General features: G+C 46.8%; 1 protein-coding gene across 6 annotated transcripts in view; it reads right to left on the minus strand.

Moving 5' to 3' along the window:
- The window catches only part of TET3 (tet methylcytosine dioxygenase 3), a 148,560-nt gene that overhangs the window by 108,282 nt on the left and 15,250 nt on the right, over positions 1 to 25,028 (minus strand). For 4 of the 6 annotated variants that reach the window (XM_060187055.1, XM_060187053.1, XM_060187052.1 and 1 more), the window contains exon 3: positions 16,861 to 16,914. The exons of 1 other annotated variant lie outside the window; for it this stretch is intronic. In XM_060187055.1, coding sequence (XP_060043038.1) covers positions 16,861 to 16,914 — 54 coding nt within the window. Of the gene's footprint in view, positions 1 to 16,860; positions 16,915 to 17,237; positions 17,351 to 25,028 lie in introns of those variants that run through there. One more of the 6 variants, XM_060187057.1, reaches the window with a different exon arrangement.

The raw sequence follows: 25,028 nt of genomic DNA on the forward strand, positions 1-25,028 counted from the left end.
AAAGCCAAAAAAAATATTGTATAAAAATGAGATTTTTTTAAATGAAACTATTATATAAAAACTGCAGTAATTAAAACAATAAAATACTACATGGAATTAGACAATTCCAAGGAAATGAAAAGACGACCCAGACTATCTATCAATCATCACTATTTTAAAAATGCCTAAGGTACAATTATAAGCCATTTAGAAAAATACAAATGACTAGAGATAAGAGACTTTTTTGTAAAAACATTCAATTCCAATCTGCTCAGCAGAGACCTAAATAAATAAAACTATACAGTTAGAAATCCAGAATCCAAAATATTCATGAATTCTAAGGGCACAAAAAGCAAATTTCTATGTGACAGAGACAATAAGAAGCTTCAAAAAAAATAAGAAGCTAAGCGCAGGTGGCGCAAAGCACAGGACCGCCATAAGGATCCCAGTTCGAACCCCGGCTCCCCACCTGTAGGGGAGTCGCTTCACAGGCGGTGAAGCAGGTCTGCAGGTGTCTATCTTTCTCTCCTCCTCTCCTCTCTGTCTTCCCCTCCTCTCTCCATTTCTCTCTGTCCTATCCAACAACGACAACAACAATAATAACTACAACAATAAAACAACAAGGGCAACAAAAGGGAATAAATAAATAAAATAAATTTTAAAAAAAGAAGTCAATACTAATAATATACCATGAACCATATGGTTCATGTTGTTAACAACAAATCACCTAATTAAAAATGGGTAGTGGATATCGAAGGCAATACAGATAAATGCAAAATAGATAACACTTAATACATTCTCAAATTCACTAATAAAGGAAATTATGGTAGGGCCTCCCAGTAAAGTGCATTGTTTACCATAGACCTTGGCACCAAATGAAATGGGATGATGCTTCTTCTTTCCCTCCTTCATTCTACCCTCCCCCCTCTCACTTATGAAGATTTAGTGATTGATTGATTGATTGATTGATTGCTGATAAAGAGGAGAGATAACCAGAGCATCACTCTGATACATGTGATGCTGGGGACTGAACTCAGGACCTCAGGTTCATAAGTCTAATGCTCTAGCCACTGTGTTGCATTTTAGGCTACCCTGTCTTTTTCTATCTTGTGCAGATGAGAGGCCCTAATGGCAATAGAAAGCTTTCAAAAATATAAAAATGTTTTAAACTGAAGTTTGCTTCATACTTCCAGAGGGGGGGAAGTGTTAGGGGGGAGATGAGTAGAGAGCTCTGAAATCCAACTCCATCAGGACCCAGAGAGAGAAAAGAAAAAAGGAAAGACATTCACAAGTAGTAACCGGTGTAGATGTAACTTAGAAAAAGAAAAAGAGAAAAGAGAACCATAGAAAAAAAATGGGCAAAAATATATAGATAGACAGACAGATACTTATAGAAATAATAGTCAACCCATATCTGTGATCTTAGGAAAACTAATTCAGTTTCCAATGCAGGGAATAGGGACACAGAACTCTGGTGGTGGGAACAGTATGAAATTATATCCATGTTATCTTGTAATTTTGTAAATCAATATTAAATCACTAATATAAATATTTTTTAAAAGTATCTTACAAAAAGGTAATTTGGTAATGTCAACTAAAATAACATCTGCATCATTTTATACTATACAAATACTTAGGCAAATAAAAATAAGTCTGTTAATTACCATGTCATTTATAATTGCAAAACTTACAACTATAAAAATGTGTAAATAGGATAAATTAAACTACAATGAACTCATAAAATGAAAGACCCTGCGAGTCGGATGGTAGCACAGCAGGTTAAGCACACGTGGCACAAAGCGCAAAGACCAGCATAAGGATCCGGGTTTGAGCCCTAGCTCCCCACCTGCAGGGGAGTCGATTCACAGGCGGTGAAGCAGGTCTGCAGGTGTCTATCTTTCTCTCCCCCTCTCTATCTTCCCTTCCTCCACTTCTCTCTGTCCTATCCAACAACAACGACATCAATACCAACAACCATAATAACTACAACAATAAAACAAGGGCAACAAAAGAGAATAAATAAATAAATATTTAAACCTAGATATACACCAGTTTCTGTGAGAGAGAGCATATGTTCACACGTATCCATAAACTACTGCAAAATATATACCTGAAAGCAGAAGTACACTAGAGTTTGCAGTGAGTACCCCCCTAACACTTCCTCTCCACTATTCCAAGCTTTGGGTCCATGATTGCTCAACAATTTGTTTGGCTTCGTATGTTAACTCTCTTTTCAGTCACCAGGTTCCAGATGCCATCAGGATGCTGGCCAGGCTTCCCTGGACTGAAGACCCCACCAATGTGTCCCGGAGCTCCGCTTCCCCAGAGACACACCCTACTAGGGAAAGAGAGAGGCAGACTGGGAGTATGGACCCACCAGTCAACACCCATGTTCAGTGGGGAAGCAATTACAGAAGCCAGACCTTCTACCTTCTGCAACCCACAATGATCCTGGGTCCATGCTCCCAGAGGGATAGAGAATGGGAAAGCTATCAGGGGAGGGGGTGGGATATGGAGATTGGGTGGTGGGAATTGTGTGGAGTTGTACCCCTCCTACCCTATGGTTTTGTTAATTAATCCTTTCTTAAATAAAAAAATAAATAAATAAAAAAGAGAAATGCAAATTAAAGTTAAAAAATAATAAATAAATATTTAAAAAAATAAAATGAAATACCCTGTAGCTATTTAAAAACTCACACCGATATAATGATATGGAAAGATGTTTTCACTATATTAATAAACAAATGAATTTTTAAAAAATATTTTACTTATTTATTTATTCCATTTTGTTGTCCTTGTTGTTTTTTATTGTTGTTGTTATTGATGTCACCATTGTTGGACAGGACAGAGAAATGGAGAGAGGAGGGGAAGACAGAGCGAGAGAAAGACACCTGCAGACCTGCTTCACTACCTGTGAAGCAATTCTTCTGCAGGTGGGGAGCCAGGGGCTCGAACCGGGATCCTTACACTGGTCCTTGCACTTCACGCCACGTGCGCTTAACCCGCTGCGCTACCGTCCGACTCCCAACAAATGAATTTTAAAAAATAAAAATACAGGGAGTCCGGCGGTAGCACAGCGGGTTAAGTGCACATGGCGCAAAGCACAAGGACCTGTGTAAGAACCCGGTTGGAGCCCCCGGCTCCCCACCTACAGGGGAGTTGCATCACAGGCACTGAGGCAGGTCTGCAGGTGTCTGTCTTTCTCGCCCCCTCTCTGTCTTCCCCTCCTCTCTCCATTTCTCTTTGTCCTATCTAACAACGACAACAATAACTACAACAATAAAACAACAAGGGCAACAAAAGGGAATAAATAAACAAATAAATAAAATGAATAAAAATACATACTACAGGAAAGGTAGTAAGTTCATATATTCATTTTAAAGTCTCAAAATATTTGCACAAATTATTAATAGACTATACTGAGAGAAGAACTTGCAGTTTCTAATTTACATATTTTGTTACTTTATTTCTTTAAATATGCATATATCACTGTTAAAGTTCAAATTTTTATTCATTATATTTCAGGAAAATAATAATATTACTACTGATTTTAGGCTAAACTCAGAAGTCCTCTCTCTGCCCTTAACCTTTGCCCTGGCCTTTATTGTTTTCATGATAAAGGGAGAAAAAAATCTTACTCCCTTCGCTTCACTGGCAGTGAAGCAGGTCTGCAGGTGTCTATCTTTCTCTCCCCCTCTCTGTCTTCCCCTCTTCTCTCCATTTCTCTCTATCTTATCCAACAACGATGACATAAATAACAACAACAATAATGACAACAATAAAACAAGGGCAACAAAAGGAATTAAATAAAAAAAATCTTACTCCCCAACTATTGCACTTTTTCTCTTGAGTATGACCTCTGGGCCAGGTGATTATTCTCTTGGCTTGAACAAGTTCATACTGAGTGTAAAGAGCCTCCTCTTACCAAACCAAGTCCTCCTGGAACCAAACAAGGGAAACTGACTCTTCACAATTGGGACCATTTTTGCCTACACTCTGAGCTCTTATAGGGATAGGGAAATGAATGTTTAGTTAGAGCTATATCCAAGAGAAGCCCACCCTGATTCTCCTGGCACTATGAATTTCTCATTCTTCTCCCACTATCATCTTCATCCAAAGGCAGACCCTCATTCATAACCTCAGGGACAACCAATTGGGTCTTATCTTCTAGAGATGTATGGGAAAAAAAACAGGTATGCAGGGGGTTGGGCGGTAGGTGGCACAGCAGGTTAAACACGTATGGAGCAAAGCACAAGGGCCTGCATAAGAATCCCGGTTCAAGCCCCTGGCTTCCCACCTGCAGGAAAGTCCCTTCATGGGAGGTGAAGCAAGTCTGCAAGTGTCTCTCTTTCTCTCCCCCTCTGTCTTCCCCTCCTCTCTCCATTTCTCTCTGTCCTATCCAACAGTGACGACATCAACAACAACAACAATAAAACAAGGGTAACAAAAGGGGAAATAAATAATAATTTTAAAAAATTTTTATTTTTTTTATATTTATTTTATTTATTTATTCCCTTTTGTTGCCCTTGTTGTTTTATTGTTGTAGTTATTATTGTTGTTGTCGTTGTTGGATGGAACAACGAGAGATGGAGAGAGAGGGAGAGAAATGGAGAGAGATGGGGAAGACAGAAATGGAGAGAGATGGGGAAATGGAGAGAGATGGGGAAGACAGAGAGAAGGAGAGAAAGACACCTGCAGACCTGCTTCACCGCCTGTGAAGCGACTCCCCTGCAGGTGGGGAGCCGGGGTTTGAACCGGGATCCTTATGCCAGTCCTTGTGCTTTGCGCCACCTGCGCTTAACCCGCTGCGCTACAGCCCGACTCCCTAAAAAAAAATTTTTTTAAAAAGGTAAGCAGCCCAAGAGATAGAACAGTACTACTGAACTTAAAAGTTTGAGGTCCTGAAATCAACCCCAGCATTTCATGTGCTTGAGTGATGCTCTAGTTCTCTCTGATAAACAGTAAGACTAAAACCTGCAGACCAGAGAGCCTATGAACTCAGATCAAATTCTTTCTCTTTTGCTCTAAGTCCTTTGCTTATTACCTTCATATCTTCTGGTGTTCATGTGTAAGGCTTTTCTAAATACTCCTAAAAACCTCGTTTGCTTTTAGGATATTCTCTGGTCCTAGGTAATAAATCCAAATTGATTTTGCCACAATCAAAATCAGGGTTAAAAAAAAAAATGCTTTCCACAATCCTGCTTGCTAAACTGGTAAGCTATTATGATATTGTTAACCTATGGGTTTGGAGACAAAGGCCCCAAGAGTAATCAAGGGCTACATAGAATGACTTTGCCTTTGTTACACACACACACACACACACACACACACACACACACAGGCTACATAGAATGGCTTTGCCTTTGTTACACACACACACACACACACACACACACACACACACACACACACACGGATTCTCTGCAGGGCCATTGTTGGAAGGAAAGAGAGTTAAGCTAAATTAGGACTTGGTATTCTCATGTTGAGTATGTCATCAGCATCTCCCCAAGAGCTCCAGCAGACATCAAAGAACAAACCTGGAAAATGAGGCCACAGCTAAATTTAAGAGAAATGCAATATTCTTTACTCTGTTTATGATCAAAAAAGATAAAGTAGAAAAAGTGTCCTAAAGATCCAGCTGAGAATCTAGAAAAAGCACACACCAAGTAAGTCTAAGGAAAAGAGCACAATAAAGACTAAAAGAGAAATGAACGTATTAGAAAATATAAAGGTATGTGCTTTTAAATTATATAACACACAAGCAAAGTTAAGGAAGGAAAAGGCAAAAAACAAGCAACCTTACAAACTAGCATGAATAAAATAAGGTAGTGGAGGGAACTGAAAAGTGATAAATGCATACATATGATAATGAAATTGTAAAAAGATCAGTTGCATGAAAAACACAAAATGTTAACAATAGCCATTAAAAAATCAGAAAACTGGGAGTCGGACTGTAGCACAGTGGGCTAAGCGCACATGGCACAAAGCGCAAGGACCAGTGTAAGGATCCTGGTTTGAGCCCCCGGTTCCCCACCTGCAGGGGAGTCACTTCACAAGCAGTGAAGCAGGTCTGCTGGTGTCTATATTTCTCTCCCCCTCTCTGTCTCCCCCATCTCTCTCCATTTCTCTCTGTCCTATCTAACAATGACGACATCAATAACAACAATAACTACAACAACAATAAAAAGACAACAAGGGCAACAAAAGGGAAAATAAATAAAATTTAAAAAAATTAAAAGAAAATGAAAATAAAAATCAGAAAATTGCAATGCAAATATCCATCTCAAAAAAAAAAAGAGAGAGACCAGATGCAGGTGGTTTCACCAATAGCTTTTCTTAGTATTTAACAAATGATATCATTTAAGCTATACTAAATTCTTCCAGGGATCAGATAAAAACTCATAATTCGAATGTTCCATTCTCCTAAGGGAGGCTGGACAACATACTCTATGCTACACCTGAGGAAGATGGGTCCTGATATTGGGGCAGTTTGGAACGTTCCTACTCATGACCACAGAATGTGAGCTCAGATCTATAGGGATGCAGAGGTCACACAGGCTCCTAAGCTGAATATGGGCCCCAGATCACATCAAATCGACGGGATTTACAGTCAACAATATTTATATACCTTTCCCATATTTGGGAGCTACTCACTTCCCTGATTCAGCTTTCTGGTTCTTTTTCCAGCCATGACATTACCTCCCCAGACAATAACTCGGATCCATCTGCATATCAGACTTCAGGCTCACGGGAAAAAAACAAAAACTAGGCCCTTTGGAATATAACTAAAATATGCCTACTAGCTATCTACAAAATGGAGATACTCCCCCTCCCCCCACTCTTCATCTGCACTATTCCAGTCCTTAGGTTCATGATTGGTCAACAATTTGTTTGGCTTTATATGTTAACTCTCATTTCAGCCACCAAGTTCCAGATGCTAGCATGATGCCAACAAGACTTCCCTGGACAGACAACCCCACCAATATGTCCTGGAGCCCTGCTTCCCCAGAGCCCCACCCCACTAAGGAAAGAGAAGAGACAGGCTGGGAGTATGGACTGACCTGACAACACCCATGTTCAGCAGGGAAGCAATTACAGAAGCCAGACTTCCACCTTCTGCATCCCACAATGACCTTGGGTCCGTACTCCCAGAGGGTTAAGAAATAGGAAAACTGGGAGTGGTGGTAACGCAGCGGGTTAAGTGCAAGTGGTGCAAAGAGCAAAGACCCGGTGTAAGGATCCCTGTTCGAGCCCCTGGCTCCCCACTTGCAGGGGAGTCCCTTCACAGGGGGTGAAGCAGGTCTGCAGGTGTCTGTCTTTCTCTCCCCCTCTCTGTCTTCCCCTCTTCTCTCCATTTCTCTCTGTCCTATCTAACAACGACAACATCAATAACAACAACAATAATAACTACAACAACAATAAAAAGACAAGGGCAACAAAAGGGAAAATAAATAAATAAAATAAAATAAAAACTTTAAAATAGGAAAGCTATCAGGGGAGGGGATGGGATACGGAGTTCTGGTGGTGGGAAATGTGTGGAGTTGTACCCCTCTTATCCTATGGTTTTGTCAGTGTTTCCTTTTTATAAATAAAATAAAATAAAAACAATAAAAACTCATAATTCATCATATTAAATTACTACTATGCTACTGCTAATATGGCAATGAAAACACAAAAAAATAACATAGGCATCTCATTCACAGATATAAAAATACCCAGGTTAATAAATTAAAAATCAAACAGCACATTCCCCATTACCAAATATGGTATATTCAAAGAACACAAAGATAGTTCATGGTTAAAAAATATATTAGGAATGTATTTGCCTGTTAAGGCAAAGAAAAAGAACTACTTAATTTTTAAACCAAGTCAACTCTATGTGACGAGATAAAATGTCCACTATTATTTAAAAAATAAACTTCTAAATAAAAAGAAAGGAGAGCATCTCCTTAAGAGACTTCAGAAGACCTCAAGCAGTGCCGTACAGACAGTCACACTCAAGTGAAAAGGGGGCGAAGAAAACACGAAGGGGAAAGATATCTTCTGTTCAAGAATTATTTGCCAAATGAATTCACCATAAAAAACTGGGAAGGTGGAGGGGGGACTGGAAGATAGATCAGTCTAGTAGAGTGCACACTTTACAATGCACAAAGACCCAGGCTGGAGCCCCCAGTCACTGCATGGAAGTGCCACAGAAAACGGAGATTTCACACAAGTAGTGGATTGGTGTTGTGCCCTGCTTGGCCCCCATATATCTGGAAAAAGTGGAAAAGGGGTGGGGGAGGGGGTTTTATAATGGGAGTGATGGAATCATGCAAATGCAAAGACCCAGTGAATCCCTTTTGGGACGGGGAGGGAAAGAAGTAGGAGGAAACTAGCAAAGGATGGACAAGGAGAGCAGCACGAAGTCAAGCATCTCTAAACTCAATTCCAGCTCCACCCTCTTGTGAAACAATTTTTGCTCACACACTCATCTAAATCTGCCTCCTTATCTTAAAGGTGGGGCTACCATCACTTGCCTGGGAGCTGCCATGAGAACTAAGGGAGAGAACTAGGAAAACTTGCCCCACATACTCCCCACAGGGGAGACACTCAACAGATAGCATTGCTGCGTTTCTGGCGGGGATAAGCTGAAGCTCCCCACTACGACGTCCAGAGCCAGCACACCCTAAGGCTGTGTGACTTAGCCAAACAGCCACGGAAATTCCCAATAACGGGAAGGGGAGGGGGTTGAGGATACTTGACTCAGATGCTAGTTATTTTGTGGAAACTCACCAAGTTGTACACAGCCTGTGCTTTTGGATGTGTGTGTGTGTTCTACTTTGATTAAAAGTTTCTGAAAATGTGAGGCCAGGCAGTGGCGGCACCTGGTTGAGCAAACATTACAATGTGCAAGAACCCAGGTTCGAGCCCCCAGTCCCCACCTGCAGGGGGGAAAGCTCTGCAAGTGATGAAGCAGGGCTGCAGGTGTCTCTCTGTCTCTCTTCCTACCAGCCCCTTCCCTCTCAGTTTCTGGCTGTCTCTATCCAATAAATTAAGATAATTACAAAAAAGTTTCTGAAAATGTAAAGTCTGAGAGAACACTTCTGTCATCTGGCACAGAGCTATCCTCTTAAATTCTGGTTGTAATAAATACTAGCTTGGGAGTCGGGTGGTAGCGCAGCGGGTTAAGCGCACATGGCACAAGGACCAGCGTAAGGATCCCGGTTCGAGCCCTGGCTCCCCACCTGGAGGGAAGTTGCTTTACAAGTGGTGAAGCAGGTCTGCAGGTGTCTTTCTCTCCCCTTCTGTCTTCCCCTCCTCTCTCTATTTCTCTCTGTCCTATCCAACAACGATGACATCAAGAACAACTACTACAACAACTACTACAACAAAATAACAAGGGCAACAAAAGGGAATAAAATAATCTAAAAAAATAAATACTAGTTCATGGATCAGTGTAATGGAATGGAACATTCATTTCAGTATTTTGTCTGACATATGTGCTTGTCTTAATTTTTCCAGATTCTTATTAATTATTGCTAAACTTATCAGTGATAAGAACAAAAAAGTTCTGGCATAAGCCAGGGGTCTGAGAGACACAATCTGAAAAGCAGAACTGGGGGACAGTACCTCCCCACACTGAGTACACATTCGAATCACCTGGAGATTTTTCAAAAGTTCTGGGGCCCGGGCTCCACTCCAGACCAATTACATCAGAATCTCTGGGGCCAAGACCCAGCACTGATATTTTTTTTGTTTAAAGCTCCAAAGATGACTGCAATATGCAGTGGAACTGAGAAATCACTAAACTAGCTGAACCAGAGGGACTGGCCACTGGAAACTCTAGACAAGTTGAAGCGTGGCTCCTGCTTGTCCTGATGGAGGCTGTGGGAGTGGGAGTGAATGCTTAAGGCTGAAGTGCCCTGGCACTCACCCAGGTCCTCTTCTGCATTCCATTTCCCCTGAGACCTCCACATAGACCCAGTGGGAGTTATGCCCCCCACACAGAGGAGAAAACCTCTGGGAACCAAAGGGGAAGGGCTCCCCAATAGGTTGGACACCAGGGACGTTCAATCTGCTCAAGACCACTTGCCAGTACAGTCCCAAGATATCACCACGCCAACCACACAACCCCACAGCTAAGCCCTAACTACTACCCAGAGTTCAAATAGCACCACTGGGAACCCACAGCTGGAAAACAGGAAACCGAAGAGAAATAATAGTGGGGAAAATGGCCACACGACAGAGGTCAGTGTACAAGTCAATCATCAGGTAAACCCAGCAGATGGCAGAGGCTGTCACACAGCCCATCTGCTAAAGGTTCCAGCATTAATTTCTGAGGGCCCCCATGTCACCCTCAGCCTGAGTCTGCTACATCTAACTGCAACAAGAACCCAGTGGACTGACACAGCAGCTAACTAACTTGGCTGGGCAGCCTCCCCTTTCTTCAAGTCCCTAGATAATTCCAACATAAGGAGTCCTCGGCTGATGTTCCATAAAGAGCACTCACTGAGGCCCTTGCTGTTCCACTTAGACCTCTAGGGTAAACTCGGGGGCTGAGGAGGGCTGAGGGTGGAGATGGACTTGAGACCATGAAAGGTGCTGCAGGTGGTCCGGGAGGTGGCGCAGTGATAAAGCTTTGGACTCTCAAGCATGGGGTCCCGAGTTCGATCCCTGGCAGCACATGCGCCAGATGTCTGGTTCTTTCTTTCTCCTCCTGTCTTTCTCATAAATAAATAAAATCTTTAAAAAAGAAAAGAAAAGAAAAGAAAGGTGCTGCAGGATGCAGAGTACAGTGGGAGGGAGGGGTTCATAGAGCCAGGAGAAATAGCGTGGGCATCTCTGCGCAGGGTTCTAACACTCCACTGATAATCCATTGCTGTATTCCACCCCACCCTACCCCCCCACACACACACAGAGCCCAAGGGCAAAGCAACAAATGATCCCAAATGTGAATGCACAATCTTCCCTTTCTGTCTCTAGGAGGGACTGGAGAGGGTAGAGGACCCTTTACATTCAGTCTGAACTTGTTCAAGTCAATAGAGAAATGACCTTGCCTGGGGGTCACACTCATGGGAGAAAGTACAGCAGAGGATTGATGTATCTGGGTAGCCAGGCAGGACTTCTAACCCAAACCTTTCCAGGAACTACTAGACTCCCTGGCACTGTGCTTTTTGTGGGGTGGCCCACAGGAGTTACAGGGTAAAGACTTCCTGAGGTACAGAACATGAACTGGCAAGACACAGCTGCTTCTGTGAACTCCAATGGCTTAGCAGTTTGGGGAACCACCACGGCCTGAAGCTAATAGAGCAAGACTCCCGGGGAGGGAGGTATTAGGAGGCAGATGCTAAAGAGGCTACAAATCAGAAAACACAGGCAATAGGGCAGGATGCTTAGGAACCCATGGTCAGGGACAAGTTGCAAACCCTTTCAATGTCTTTGTTTCCTTTGCAAAACCCAAGAGGCTAGGATTACACACAAAAAATGCCTGGAGGCGGGGTTGAGAAATCCAATTACTTAAGCACCAAGGGCGTATGAGTTCCAGGGCACATGAGTTCCAGGCCACAGAGATAACCAGGATTTGCTTAGCCCCTAATCTTACTGTCCTTCATATATTTTCCCCTTAAGGAACATATTTTGGTGGTAAGATAACATTACCTACCCCTTCAGTCCTTTTCCCCTTCTCTAGGCGAAGGGCAGAAGGAAAGCAGTATTACTTATTCTCTGGTCTACTCTTTTACCATTTTAAATGAAAAGGTCAAAGATCCTCAGAAGGAAAAAAAAGAAGAAGAAGAAGAATACTTTGCCATGTGTGTGATGAGGAAAAGGGGATAAAACAGGAAGGAAAGAAGGAAAGGCCCAAACTCATACAAGCAACAAGGATGTCTGTATTTGCAGAACTCAGAAGACTATGTGATCAACCTCAGAGGAAAAGCTTCTGTCTCTAGAGTACTAAGATCCACCAATGGGAAAAGCTCAAAATTCAAAAGCTTCCTCCTTGAGGCAGTGGTTAGAATGTTTTGCAAGCCTTATATCCATCTGGCATCTACAACCAGGCATCACCCTTAACTGTTTTCTTCCAGAGACATGCAGTTTACACACGCATATGTGTGCGCACACTCCCATCCTACAGGTTCTGACATTGTTCCGTCAGGATCTGAGACTTGCAGAGGTGAAAGCGCAGAGAGAAGGCGCAAAAGGCTAAGATGTCAGGAAATCTCTGGAAGTACTCAGAGAATCTGGGAGAGGAAGAGCTCTACCTCTTTCAGGTGGTGACTGTCTTTGATATAGAGAGGGCTAAAGAGATGCAAAGACATGTCCAGAAAGGTAAGAAGAGTCAAAAGAGAGACCTTGCGCTGACTCAGAAGCAAAGCTCAGAAGTCATGCTGTTCACAGTATGACCCATTCAGCAACAGTTTGCCCCACGTTGCCAAGAGTGAGTCTATGGAAAGTACCAGTGCTATCTGAACCTATGCAACGTACAAGATCACACTTTGGAAGGCAACCCCCTTCACTCTACAGAAGAAACTAAGGTCAGGGGCATTACATGACTTCCTTAGGGATAATGACAGAGGTCAGGAGCAGAAGCAGAGTTGGAATGTAGTGAAAATGAAAACTGGAAAACAGTTCTTCTCAGCCAGTGGTTTCATGAGAGCCCCTGAAGCAGGCAGGCAGGCAGGCAGGCAGGCAGGGATATTGGAGCCACACTCTAATTTCAGGTCCCAGATAAGCTGTCTAAACATTTCCACCTAGCTTTGCCTGAATTTCAACTCAACAAATCTAAAACCAACATCTTTTTTTTTCCTTCAAAGCAAAGTTCTTTCCACAACTAGTTCATTACTATCCTAGCCATACAAATCTATAAATCACCAGAGTCCATGAACATTAACATAGTGAAAACAAGATTGGCATGTTGATTCTTTCTTTAAAGTGCCTGAAGGCTTACAGAGAGTGGTGGAAACAAATGTAAGTGGTCCGGAAGGTGGTGCAGTGGATAAAGCATTGGGCTCTCAAGCATGAGGTCCTGAGTTCGATTCCCAGCAGCATGTGTACCATGTCTGGTTCTTTCTCTCTCTCCTCCTAGCTTTCTAATAAATAAAATATTTTTTTTAAAAAAAAAAAGTTATAATTTAAGCACAAAAAAGGCTTGGTCTGCAAGTTCCCAGCCCCAAATACAAAGATCAATTCATTGTATCAAAAACAAAAGTGCCAATACTGCCTTCCCCACTTAGAACTAAGACTTCAGACAATTCTGCCAATGTTTCTCCCAATGGTTTTGTGAAAAATGAAGAGTAATAATGACTTTTCTAATTTCTTAGGTCATAGTAATGCACACGAAACATAGCTCAGTAAATGTAGAAAGACAAAGGGAAGGGGAAAGAAGCTAAAAAAAATGAATGAGTTAGGCTCACAGTTTTGAATAGAGAGTTATTATATATAGATTTGAAAGTGTCAGAGCTATTTCAACCCTGTACTTGTCCTTAAGGTTTCCTAAACTCATCCACAAGGAAGGCCTCTCCTTCTCATAAGCTGTAAAGATGCTGACAATGAGTGGGAAGAAGATAAGGTCTACAGCAGAACATGTCATGGGATGAGAAAAAAAAAACAATCATCAATCCGAGAGGTCAAGGATGGAAAAAAAGGAAGACTTGAGAGGATTGGAAGCCCCTCAAAGCTGAGCTAAACAAAGCCCCCTCCCCATACTCCCAGCTGGCTAAACCACTCACTATAGTTGAGGGGATAGGGTGTCTTGGCAAGACCACAAAGATCATTTCTGACAGAAACGGTCATTTGCAGCTGGAGGGAGCCAGTGACCGGGTCCCTCCTCAATGAAACCAGCTTCAGGATCTCAACAGCTGTCACAGTGAAGCCTGGGGCAGCTCCAGGACCCCTGCACTAGTACAGGTAGGCAGGCTCTCCCTTCAGCTCACTCACAGGTCTACCTTGCAAGGGACTCCCCCTACACACACACACACACACACACACACACACACACACACACACAAGCACACTCATTCTCTTTCTCCTTTTCTCTCTCTCTCCCTCTCCCTCCCCCTTCCCTCCACTCTACATTGTAAGATAGGCAGTACATCACCAAGCAGGTAGAGCTGAGCTCTGGGACTCTAACACCAGTTCCTATTAAGCATGAGGGGAGCATCCTCTCCTTCACCTGCTAACTCAACTCTGAAATCCTTTTGGTTGGTTCCTTCCCCACTCTGAACTATCCTGCTCACCTGCTCCCACATCTCCCTACATTTATATCTATTACTTATTAATGTACCTCAGATACAGAGTTCCAGCCCTCACAAAAGGTTGGAGAGTAGGAAGAACAAGAACGAAGGAGGAGTGAGCGGTAGTGCGTGCAAAGTCAAGGGACACAGATCTTTGGAAGGAGGGCATTTCTGCAGGGTTCAAAAGGTGACGCAGAAGACAGACATCCTGGAAACAGTCTCTGAAGAGCTTCCAGACATCCCCAGCTAGTGGAGGGGTCCCATGGGACAGAGTGTGGGAACAGCATGGGAGTCAAAACACAGAACAGCCTGGTGCTCTTGACACTGAACATTCACTCCCATCCAGACAAACAAGATGATGCTGGCAACAGGGTGTATCACAAGCGGACACAAAACTCATGAGACAGGTATAGAAGGTGGTGCCAGGAAGGTAGGGGCAAGAGAACTTCAGATCTGAGTACTTGCCGGCAGTGCCCAACCCAGAGCAAGAGGAAGTGTGACTTTCAGACAGACAACCCCATAAAAACAAGCACAGACACAACCTCAGAACTTTAAAATCACTACTAGGATCCACTCCGAGAAGAAATGAAGAAAGAACTCCTTCAAGTCTCTGAACAGTTTCTCCTGGCTTTTCAAACAGTGACATGCCCCTGTCACATGTCCACAACATTCTGGGTGGGGGAAAAGACATTAGGCTGGGAGCTTCCAGCAGGACTGCAGGGCCAGCAGAATGCAGGTGGGGGGAGAAATGGAGAGCACTTGGAAAGAGCCACAGAGGAGCCATCACCAGGCAGGAGGGGATGCTTTCAGGAGCAAACAAACCTGCCAGCAGTCCTTCCTCCCAGCAGAGAAGGAAGTTCTGGCTGACAAGGCTGGAGACAGAGGAGGAAGGGAGCTGCCCCCTCCCTGAGCCCATCTGTCCTATCCCTCATCCTGCTTTCCTCAGGGTGGGTGGCAGAACAGGTACACTACATGATCTCTGTGCCCACAGTCCTCAGTGGCATACCCTGTGACTACAGCTGCCCCAGTCTGCAGTGGGAGGCCAAGGGAAGAAGTGGAGGTAGAATGAGCTCACAGGGCTCTCTTCCCACCCACAGCTCTGCTAATATCAACCACCCTCTGCTTGCTTGCCTGGGGGCCTCCCAGTCTCACCCTAGCCAATCTAATGCAAGCCCAGTTCCCTAGGGGAGCCAATGCCACTGACTCTCTTCCTTCCCCCACAAGCTGCTCCAAAAGCAATATTCAATCTCCCCACCCCCCACTCCCACAGCACTTCCTTGCCTCACGTTCCTTGGGAGGTAGCCAGGGAACCACCCCACAGCCTCGCCCAGATGCCCCCAACCCATGTGGGAAAGAAGAGCCCTTCCCTGTTGATGTCCCCACCCAGGCAGTGAAGAAGCAGGGTGCCACTTCCAGCACCTCCAAGGAGCTTCCCACAGCTTTCCCAGGAAGTAGGAGGAGGGCTTCCAGGGAGGAAAGACTAGGAGCGTCTGGGGACAGGAGCAGCTTGCCCACCAGCGGCTACCCGAGCAACCTAACTCCCTGGCACCTCCAAAGGCCCCAGGGAAAGGGTGACAAGTGGGGCTGAGGCAGGCCTGGGCTCCCACCCTATAGGAGAAGTCCTGTGCTGGGGCAGGCTGCCCCTGCCCACCTGTCCCACACTCCTTCCCCAATGTCTGGGCTCTAGATCTCAAACAACCACAAGGAGTTACCTCCTGCTGTTTTCTCTACCTCGGGCCAGCAGAGGATACTGCTGAGTAATCTCACATGGGGGGGGGGGGGCACTAGGGGGGAGTCCCCGGTCCTGAAAACAGGAGGAAAGCCCACGGATCCTACAGATGCTGGTCTGTGCCAATCACCTGTGTATCCTAGAGGCAAGGGAGGGGATACCTGGGTAGACTTTTCCCTGCCCTGCTCCCAAATGCACCCTGCCCCCGCCTTCAGACAACTACCTAGAGTCCCTCACTGGCCCCTTCTCCATCACGCACCTGGCAACATTTCCTTCCCAGTCCCCCAGACACCAAGTCACAGAGTAACAGCAGCCACCCGCCCCAAGCCAGCATGGATTCTCAGTCATGATGTTGCATCAGCCCCCACCCTACCCAAAATATCTTCACCCCCACCACCTCCTCTCCTCTCTAGCCATCTCCATGGTGACAGCAGCATGACTAATGACACCCTATCAGCTTCAGACTCAGGAGCGCACTCCCCCCCCCCCCCCAGGGATTTCTGCAGATTGGATGCAAACCAACAGTGCCAGGGACATTCTCGAGAGATTTCCAGAGGCAAGGGAGGGGAGTGGGTTACATGTCTTAAAAAAAAAAAAAAAAGCAGTTCAACAAACCCAACTCAACTGCACCCAAACCATCCAGCTGAGAAAGCAAAAAGAATCCAAACAAAACCCACACAGGCCTGAGAATTCATTGGCCGCCCACACCCCCAGGGCCCCTCCTCCTCAGCCGCTGCTACACACACAGTGGGAGATTAAGGGATCACCAGAGGAGACCCTTTATTTTTATCCAATCCAGTCAAACACTTCATCCCTAGCACACAAACACAGACAGGCACAGGGGCACACAGGTACCCAAGGACTGGAGACAGACAGACAGACAGACACACACACACACACACACACACACACACACACACACACACACACACATAGTACCTTGACAGCGGCAGCCCCTTGTCCCCAAGGCCCGGCTCCTTCACCAGCCTTTATCTGCAAAAGAAGCCAGAGAGACGGATGAGCTAGATCGACACAAGGAATGCAGAAGCAAAGTCCAGCCGCTAAAACCTTGGCACTACTGCAGGGGCAAGGGAAGAACGGAAGGGAGGGGGACTTGCAAAGAAAGGAGAGCAAGGACCATCTTCCTGCCTCCAGCTGCGACCCAGACTAGCGGCTGCTGGGCTCATTAGGCTTCCAGTGTTTTTGTTTTCATTTCTCCTTTTTCCACCCTCCCGAGGTCTGTGAGGACACTGCCCTCCTCCTGCAGCAGGTCTGGCCTCCTTGGCCTCGTCCCTCCCGGCCCTGCCCCACGCTACCTCGGCCGGCCTCCTCTGATGCATCGGCCGCCGGGCCTCCCATTATCCCCCCACCGGAGCACCGAGGGAGGCACTGCAGAGGAGGCGGCGGCCAGCTGCCGGCTTGGCTCCCCGCCCCGCCCGCCATGCTGGTGTGGAGGGGGCGGCGCGCTCGCCAGCCAATCCCCTCGGCCGGCCGAGCGGGGGCAGGGCCGCTGGGGTGGACTTGCCCAGCCGGGAGGCGGGGCGCCACCGAGGGTGCCGGGGAGCAGAGCTGGCAGCCGCCCAGATTTTCTGTCGCTGCCTAGCAGGCGGGGGAGATCCCAGGGTGCCCCACCTCCTCCTGAGGATAAGACCCCCCCAAAGGTAATACCCAGAAGTCCTTCTCTGCCTCTCCCAGGGCCAAAGATGTGTGTGGGTGGGGTGGGGTTTAGTGGGTAGACTAAGGTGGGATTTTACCCCCTCCCTCGGTCACTCTCTAAACCCTGGCGCCAGACACTATGATATGTGCAAGAGGAGTAGTAACCTTGCCATATTCCGAGAGAGGAGGAACACACACACACACACACACACACACACAAAACATGCCATATGAACTCTTACCCCATTTAGCAGACAGGAAGGAGAGACAAACCAAGCAAAGCAAGCTCACCTAACATAACAAAGCTAGAAAAGACAGGAATAGGTCTCTCCAAGCCAGGTCTGACTGGCTGTAAAGACCAAATTTAATGTGATTTAATCTTATTTATTTTTGTCATTAGGGTTACTTCCCCAGGGTTCTACCCCTGAATTCCTCTGCTCCCTATGGACTTCTCCCATGTTTTCTTGTTTGTTTTGTTTTGCTGGAGGGTGAAAGAAGGGAGAAGGGGGAGGAGACCAGTTGTACCAACACTGCTCATGAAGCTTCGCAGTACAAGTGTTCCCATGCAATGGCCAGGAGCTCCAAGCTGGGTCCTTCCTCATGACAAAGTGTGCACTCTACACCAGGCAAGCCACCTGCAGGCTCCCAAGACCAGGTTCCCAATCCTTGTAGAATCTTTGTCTGCTCTTCCTCCTGCACTTCACCCACCTCTGAAAATAGGCATCTTGAGACTGTCACTCCTTGTAGCTCAGAGCCTCACCAAGTCAGTCAGCCCTTCCCCAGGCATACACCCACCCTAACTCCAAATCTCTTATCCCTGGGGCCTGAATGTACCTCCCCACATCCAGACAGCTTCCCTAACGACCACTGTACAATGCTTCCTCCTCTCTGAGACAGTCCCCACTCCCAGCCCCACCTCCAGATCTCAGGGCATTCCACTCTGGGACAGAGTGAGGAGGGGAGGAGGCCTGAGCGCCAAAGGCCCCGGTCTCTATTTTCCAGATGCTCAGTCTTTGAAGGCTTCAACACAAGGAAACTAGAAGAGGAACATGACAACAAAGAATAGAGAGAAGTAAGGAAAGTCCTGCAGTCCAGTCGTGCCTGCATTTAAATCCTGGGCATTCTGCTCTACCCCACGCTCCCCATATAAGCTAAGCACCCCAAACCTCCCACTTCCTATGAAGACGACTCTCACAGGCCCTGGTGTTCATATGTCTGGGCTCAGTTCCTAACTCCACCACAAGTTAGTAGCAGGACCTTTGTGGTAGTATCTTACCTTTCTGAGTCACTTTGCTCTTCTGCAAAACGGAACTAATCAATAACAAGTACCTTGTATACGAGTGTGAGGATTCCATGGAGAAATGCAATACAATGCCTGCCACACCGTGGGAGCAGCTAGTCACCATCACCCCTAACTTCTGGGAGAGCTCACAGTGTGTTACTTCTTGTTCTCGCAGATGGAGAAACTGAGACCAGAGGGAAATGACTCTGGATGAGACAGGATGTAATGAGAGCCCCTATTCCAGTGATGCCTTCCTCTTCCTCTACCTGCTCTACCAAGGAAGCCCATTGGCTGACTCCCTCCCTGGGGCCCCAAGGAAAGGCCCAGAGTAGGATGAGTAAGGATGACCTCTGGTAAGAAAATTCCAGGAGGTGGGTAGGGCTGTAGCACAGCAGGTTAAGTGCACATGGCGTAAGGATCCCTGTTTGAGCCTCCGGCTCCCCACCTGCAGGGGAGTCGCTTCACAAGCAGTGAAGCAGGTCTGTAGGTGTGTTTCTCTCCCCCTCTCTGTCTTCCCCTCCTCTCTCCATTTCTCTCTGTCCTATCCAATAGCAATGACAACAATAATAATAACCACAACAATGATAAACAAGGGCAACAAAGAGCTCCCCCCTGGGGCAGTAAAGAAACCAGGGACCATATCCTGAACTGATGGGAAACTAGGCTTCTGTACTACTTAGCTCTTACCTTGGCCAGGACAAATAAAGTCCCTCCTTTATCCTGGTTCCCACAACCCCTGCCCCACACATACCCCACACACTCTGCTGCTGGATAGGAGCCACTAACACTGCTTGGACAGTAACAATTAATACTGTTGCTGCAGTGGCTGCCGCAGTTTATCAAACCCCTGCTATGCACCAGGCCCTGTGCCAGCCACGCTGTCTGTGGGAGTTCATCTGGCTTACTCCACACACAGCCTTGCCTTTTACAGAAACGGGCTTAGAGATGTTAAGTTACTAGCCCATTAACACACAGCTGGTGATGGGTGGGTTAGAATTCCAATCTGGATCTTTCTCCCTCCCCCTAGTCTCACAGAAATGCAAAGAAGGCCGGAGTCACCTGAATCCAATGACTTCTCTTTAAGTTACAGGTCTAAGAATAGTAACATTTTCATTATCTTACCTGTAAGACTTTCAACGCTGCTGCATGCATCGGTCCATCTCCCCCCCCCCCCCAAACCTGGTAAGGCTTACCCCAAACTTCAGCCCCTGCTGCTTCCCAGGTTAACCTAGCTCCGAGAACATCACCCCTCCTCCCCAGGCTTCACAGAGGAGCACATAGCCTCTTTAGAGCACCAGTAACCACCAAAGGCAGTTATTTATTTACAAGCGGTCTTCTCCATCCACGCGTACAGGGGCCCTGTCTTCCCCCTTCACCAGGCTCTGCACAGCACTGGAATGTGCTGAGCTGAGCTTCTACTAGAGGGGGGCGAGGAGGGCTGAGTAGCAGGGGGCTGGGCTCTGAGATGCAGAGGCCTCTTTTCTGGTCCACCTTCTCTCTAGAGTCCCCAAAGGATCAGAGGGACACCTGCTTCCTTGGCTAAGCAGGACCTCTCACAGTTGAACTACAGCTGTGTCCCAGCCTTGATCAGACAGCACATGTTTTCCTCAACAGTCTGCAAGAGCCACCCGGCTCTGTTTGGCTCACCCCTCTCCTACCCCATCCCACTATCCCTGCTCTATCCTACTGGTACCCAAGAGGAGTCTGCAGTCTTAAATGCAATTCACCTGCTGCCATGTCTGACTCAGTGGCTTTCTGCCCTCTAAGAACTTATACACAGATATACTAAGGTTTGGAAATAAGGATACATCCAGATAAAGTCAGGGGATTTGCAAGAGCATCAACCAAGTACCAATCCCATGTCCAGTGCCATTTTTTGAAGCATACTGTAGCATACCCTATTTAACTTTTCAAATAAACCCATGAGACAGGAATTATTCACACCCATTCTAGAGATGGAGAAATTGGGAGATGAGGAGGTTAAGCACCTTGCCCAAGCCAAAGAATCAGAAAACCACTCAGCGGGGTTCTCACCACCACCACCCCTCACTTGGAACCAGCCGTAAAGTAAGAGCTATTCCAGTTTGCTCTATGATTTTTTTTCATATCAACCTACCTCTACAACTGGCACAGGATAGACAGCCTTCTCTTCCTCTCTGGCCATGACTGTGTCCTGAACGAGGTCACTCCCCACGGGGCTTTACTTCAAAGCTCTGTTCCAGTCCTATTTCCTCTAGGAAGCCTTCTCGGATTACCCCAGTCCTCTGCCAGCCACAGCACTTCTGATGTTTCTCATTTGCCACTCAGTACTGCTATTTGTCTCTAGGTCTGTGTGTCCTGCCTCTCCAAACAAAATGACTGGAGTCGTGACTCTCCAAAGCCCCCGTGGGGTTCTGCCCAATGTTCCACGCACTGAAGACACTTGGAACTGACTAAGAGGGAAGTGTGTGACCTTCCCTTCCCTCTCCATCGCACAAAGGATCCTGCCAAAGAAACCCAACACCCCCTCCACCTTCGGAGCCTATGTTTGAAGTCCCCGGTGTCCACGCATCAATTTCCACCCAAGTAATTGCAGCCCATCACACACATCATCCCCTATATTTGAAACTCTTTGCGGTTGTCATGGGAACTGCCTGCGCCTTCATTCACTGATCAGGCTTCACAATTAGCTTTGGCAGCGGAAGTCTGTCAAAGGCAGTCGCAGGGAGGAGGAAGCTGAGGAGGAGGAGGACAAGGAGGAGGAGGAGAGAAAGGAGGAACGGCAGCAGCAATTGAAGAAAAGGTGCTTCTCCTTCAAGATACAGCAGAAGCAGACAGAGCCCGGGCACCCAGCAACATTCAAGGGAAGAGTCCAAACAGCCAACCAAGAGCCCTGCCCCTATGCAGTCAGGCTCACAAACTGAATAAATCCAGTCCCTCAGGTTGATGTGGGGGGAGTGTCCACTCCAGCTGTGCCAGTAGCGTGAGCCCTGCGTATACATTCCAGCAGAGACCCACAGTAATAGTCTACTGGTTCTGTCCACACCCTGCATGGTCTCCTAGAGGCCTGTGAGAAGGTCTGATGTCACCAGGGTCTTCACCCCCCCTTCCCCAACACTGAACGGTCCTGGTCCATCAAATGTTCCAGGACCCACGCCAATAACCAACGTTGTGGAGAAAGCAGGACAAGAATGTTTAGTGATTTCAAAATCTGGGAGCAGCCCCAGTGGAAGACTGAAATGAGAAATTAACGTTAAGACATCTTACCTTCCACTCCAAGGATCCATGAACACCCTCAGAGGGTTCTGCCAATCCACCTGCATCTCTACACTCCTGCTACTGGTCATACACTTTTGAACGGTATCGCGCTGCATCTCAGGCTCAGTGGAAGAACCTGGAAGTTCCCCTGTCATCCGTCACAACTCAACTCACTCCACTGGAACTCTCAAGCTCCTTCCCTTCCTTGTTGGCTTCTCTGGACCCAAAGGTGACGAGAGCCTAAGGCCAGTCTCTGCCCTCAGGGTGTCCCTCCCTCACAGCCCTGCCAGATTGTACAGTAATTGTTTGTTTCCACACTTGTCTCCCTCCCCAGACTGTGAGCTCATTAAGGAGAGTTCGTGCTGCCTCCCCTCCCCTTTACGCTCAAGGCTCAGCGCGCCTCCTGGAACACAGACAGTCCCAGGCGAGCTTCCCAGGCGAGCTTTGCTGAATGAGGCTGGGAAGATGACTTGCAGGTCTACGAGAGTCAGAGCAGATGATGTCCTGCCTTCACAAACTGACGCAACACCAAAGGGAGGGGCTGCCCCTGGTCCAGAGGACCCTGTCAGTGCTGAGACAAGAGAAAACAACCCAGAAAGGTATCTTCCCCTATCCTCCTAACACCAATCCTCCTACACCCACTGTCTCCCAACACCTGCTATGATGCACCCACTCTGAAGCACGAACCCAGGGCATGCAGAGCCAGCCAGCACAGTGAGAGAGGCCGCCACTTTCTCTCCTCCAGGGTCACTCTCAGCATCAACAAAGGAATGAGGGCACCAAGAGCTCACCCGCAGGGACCGAGAGTGATTAAGAACAGCCACTCAGTGCCCTTCCCACCAGAATAGTTCAGAAGCAGAACAAACTCTAGCCCTGTACTTTTTTTTTTCCACTTGTTTTTTGCCCCAGCATCCCCACACCTTTCCCTCAGGCTTCCTCTGGCAGAACTTGAGGAGGAGGGTATGGGGGCACATGAATCTTGCAGTGATCCCAATTCAGCTCCCCCTTTCATTCAAAGAATCTAGAATTACTCCTCTAGCAGCAGTGGGAGGTGCACTGTTCTGCCCGCTAATTCTGGCTACATGTGGGGAGGCAGACATGGCAGAACTGAACATGTACAGATCAGAGCTGGCAGTGCAGGAACGGAGTTTGTGTCACATGTGGTCACCTGAAGTCTGGTCAGTTACCCAGACCGGGCTTTCTTTTTTCCTCTCCCTCAGTGATGAATTCACACTTAGGTTAGCAGAGCATCTAAAACAAATGACAGGAGACAAGGGCACAAAGGAATAGACCCCCTCCAGGTGTGCCAGCAGCCTGGGCCTTGCATACAGACTCAAAAGCAAAGACTCACAGCAGCCCTGACAGCCTCTCCCAGAAACAACCAGCCAGGCTGCATCAGGCTCAAGAAGAACCAAGGACCTCTTCTTTTCTACTTCTTTCTCTGTTCCTACCCAGAATCCACAAGGGACCTGTAAAGAAGTGATGAGGAAGGGGATCGGGGAACTAGTGGCAACTCCTAAGACCCTTGGCATGGTCACTCAACACACCCAGTGCCCACACTGCCTTGTCCCAGAACCAGAGCACCATGGCAGAGAGGGTCCACACTAGGGCAAGTTTAGGGCCAGACATAAATCTGAACAGGCTCACCAGGTCTGTGAATGGGAACGAGAAAGCCTTTGGGTGGGGAGCCACACCTCATTCCTCTTCGTATTCTTCACTCAGAGCAGGTGATTAAAACAAGGCTTGTGGTTCGGGAAGCGGCACAGTGGCTAAGGCACTAGGTTCTCAAGCATGAGGTCCTGAGTTCAATCCCCGAAAGCACATGTACCAGATTGATATCTGGTTCTCTCCCCCCTCCCTCCTATCTTTCTAATAAATAAATAATCCTTAAAAAAAAAAAAAAGGCAAATGCCCTCTGGGAGAAGCAGTGAACTTCCTGGTGGGTTAGAGCCCAGGAAAAGCACACTTCCCTTCCCTACCTCTCACCCCATTTTAGGGCAGGGACAGGGATCCTAACAATTGGGCAGAGAACTGCCAACCCTGACAGCTATTTTCCCTAATCCAGAAACAGGCTTCCATGAGGATTCAGAAGTCACAAAGGGAAACTTTTACACAGCCTCCCAGCATGTGCCCCACAATGATGAACATACTCTGTATCTATGATGTTCAAAGGACAAGCCACTGGCTACACGTGGCTGGCTACTAAGTACCTGAAAAACAGCTGATGCTGAACTACTGACATTATTTCCATTTTTTTTTATGGAAATGGGGTATTTGTTGTACATGGTACACATCTGTTCTAGTAGATGACTTTTTAAATTATATAACATCAATTTTAATAAACTGTTCTTTCCTGCTTTGAGGTATGCAGATCTTGTGATCAGAGCTCATTTAAACAATAGATTTTAGACAAGAGGTTGACAAGCATGGATCAGTGTTCCTTTCCAGTGCATCTCTCCTTAGTTTTCTCTCACACTTTCCCTACTCTGTTTTCCTACCCCTTCCTCCCCTGCCCCACACACATACACACTTTTTCTGCCAGGGCTTTTTCCCAGGGGCTTTGCACCTGCACATTTCCACCACTCCCAGTGTACTCTATGTCTTCCTTCCTTCCTTCCCTCCCTTTTCCCCCTTCTCTCTCCCTCCCCCCCCCTTAGGTAGATGATGAGAGATAGGGAAAAGGAACAGACATCACTGCACTGCTCTACCACTCAAGAAGCTTCTAATTGGGAGTCAAGCGGTAGCGCAGCAGGTTAAGCACACGCAAGTGGTTCAAAGCGCAAGGTAGAGTGTAAGGACACACACACACACACACACACACACACACACACACACACCGCGCAGGGGCATCGCTTCACAGGCGGTGAAGCAGGTCTGCAGGTGTCTGTCTTTCTCTCCCCCTCTCTGTCTTCCCCTCCCCTCTCCATTTCTC

The sequence above is a fragment of the Erinaceus europaeus genome, chromosome 3 (genome assembly GCF_950295315.1).
Source record: "Erinaceus europaeus chromosome 3, mEriEur2.1, whole genome shotgun sequence".
Taxonomy (NCBI): Eukaryota; Metazoa; Chordata; class Mammalia; order Eulipotyphla; family Erinaceidae; genus Erinaceus; species Erinaceus europaeus.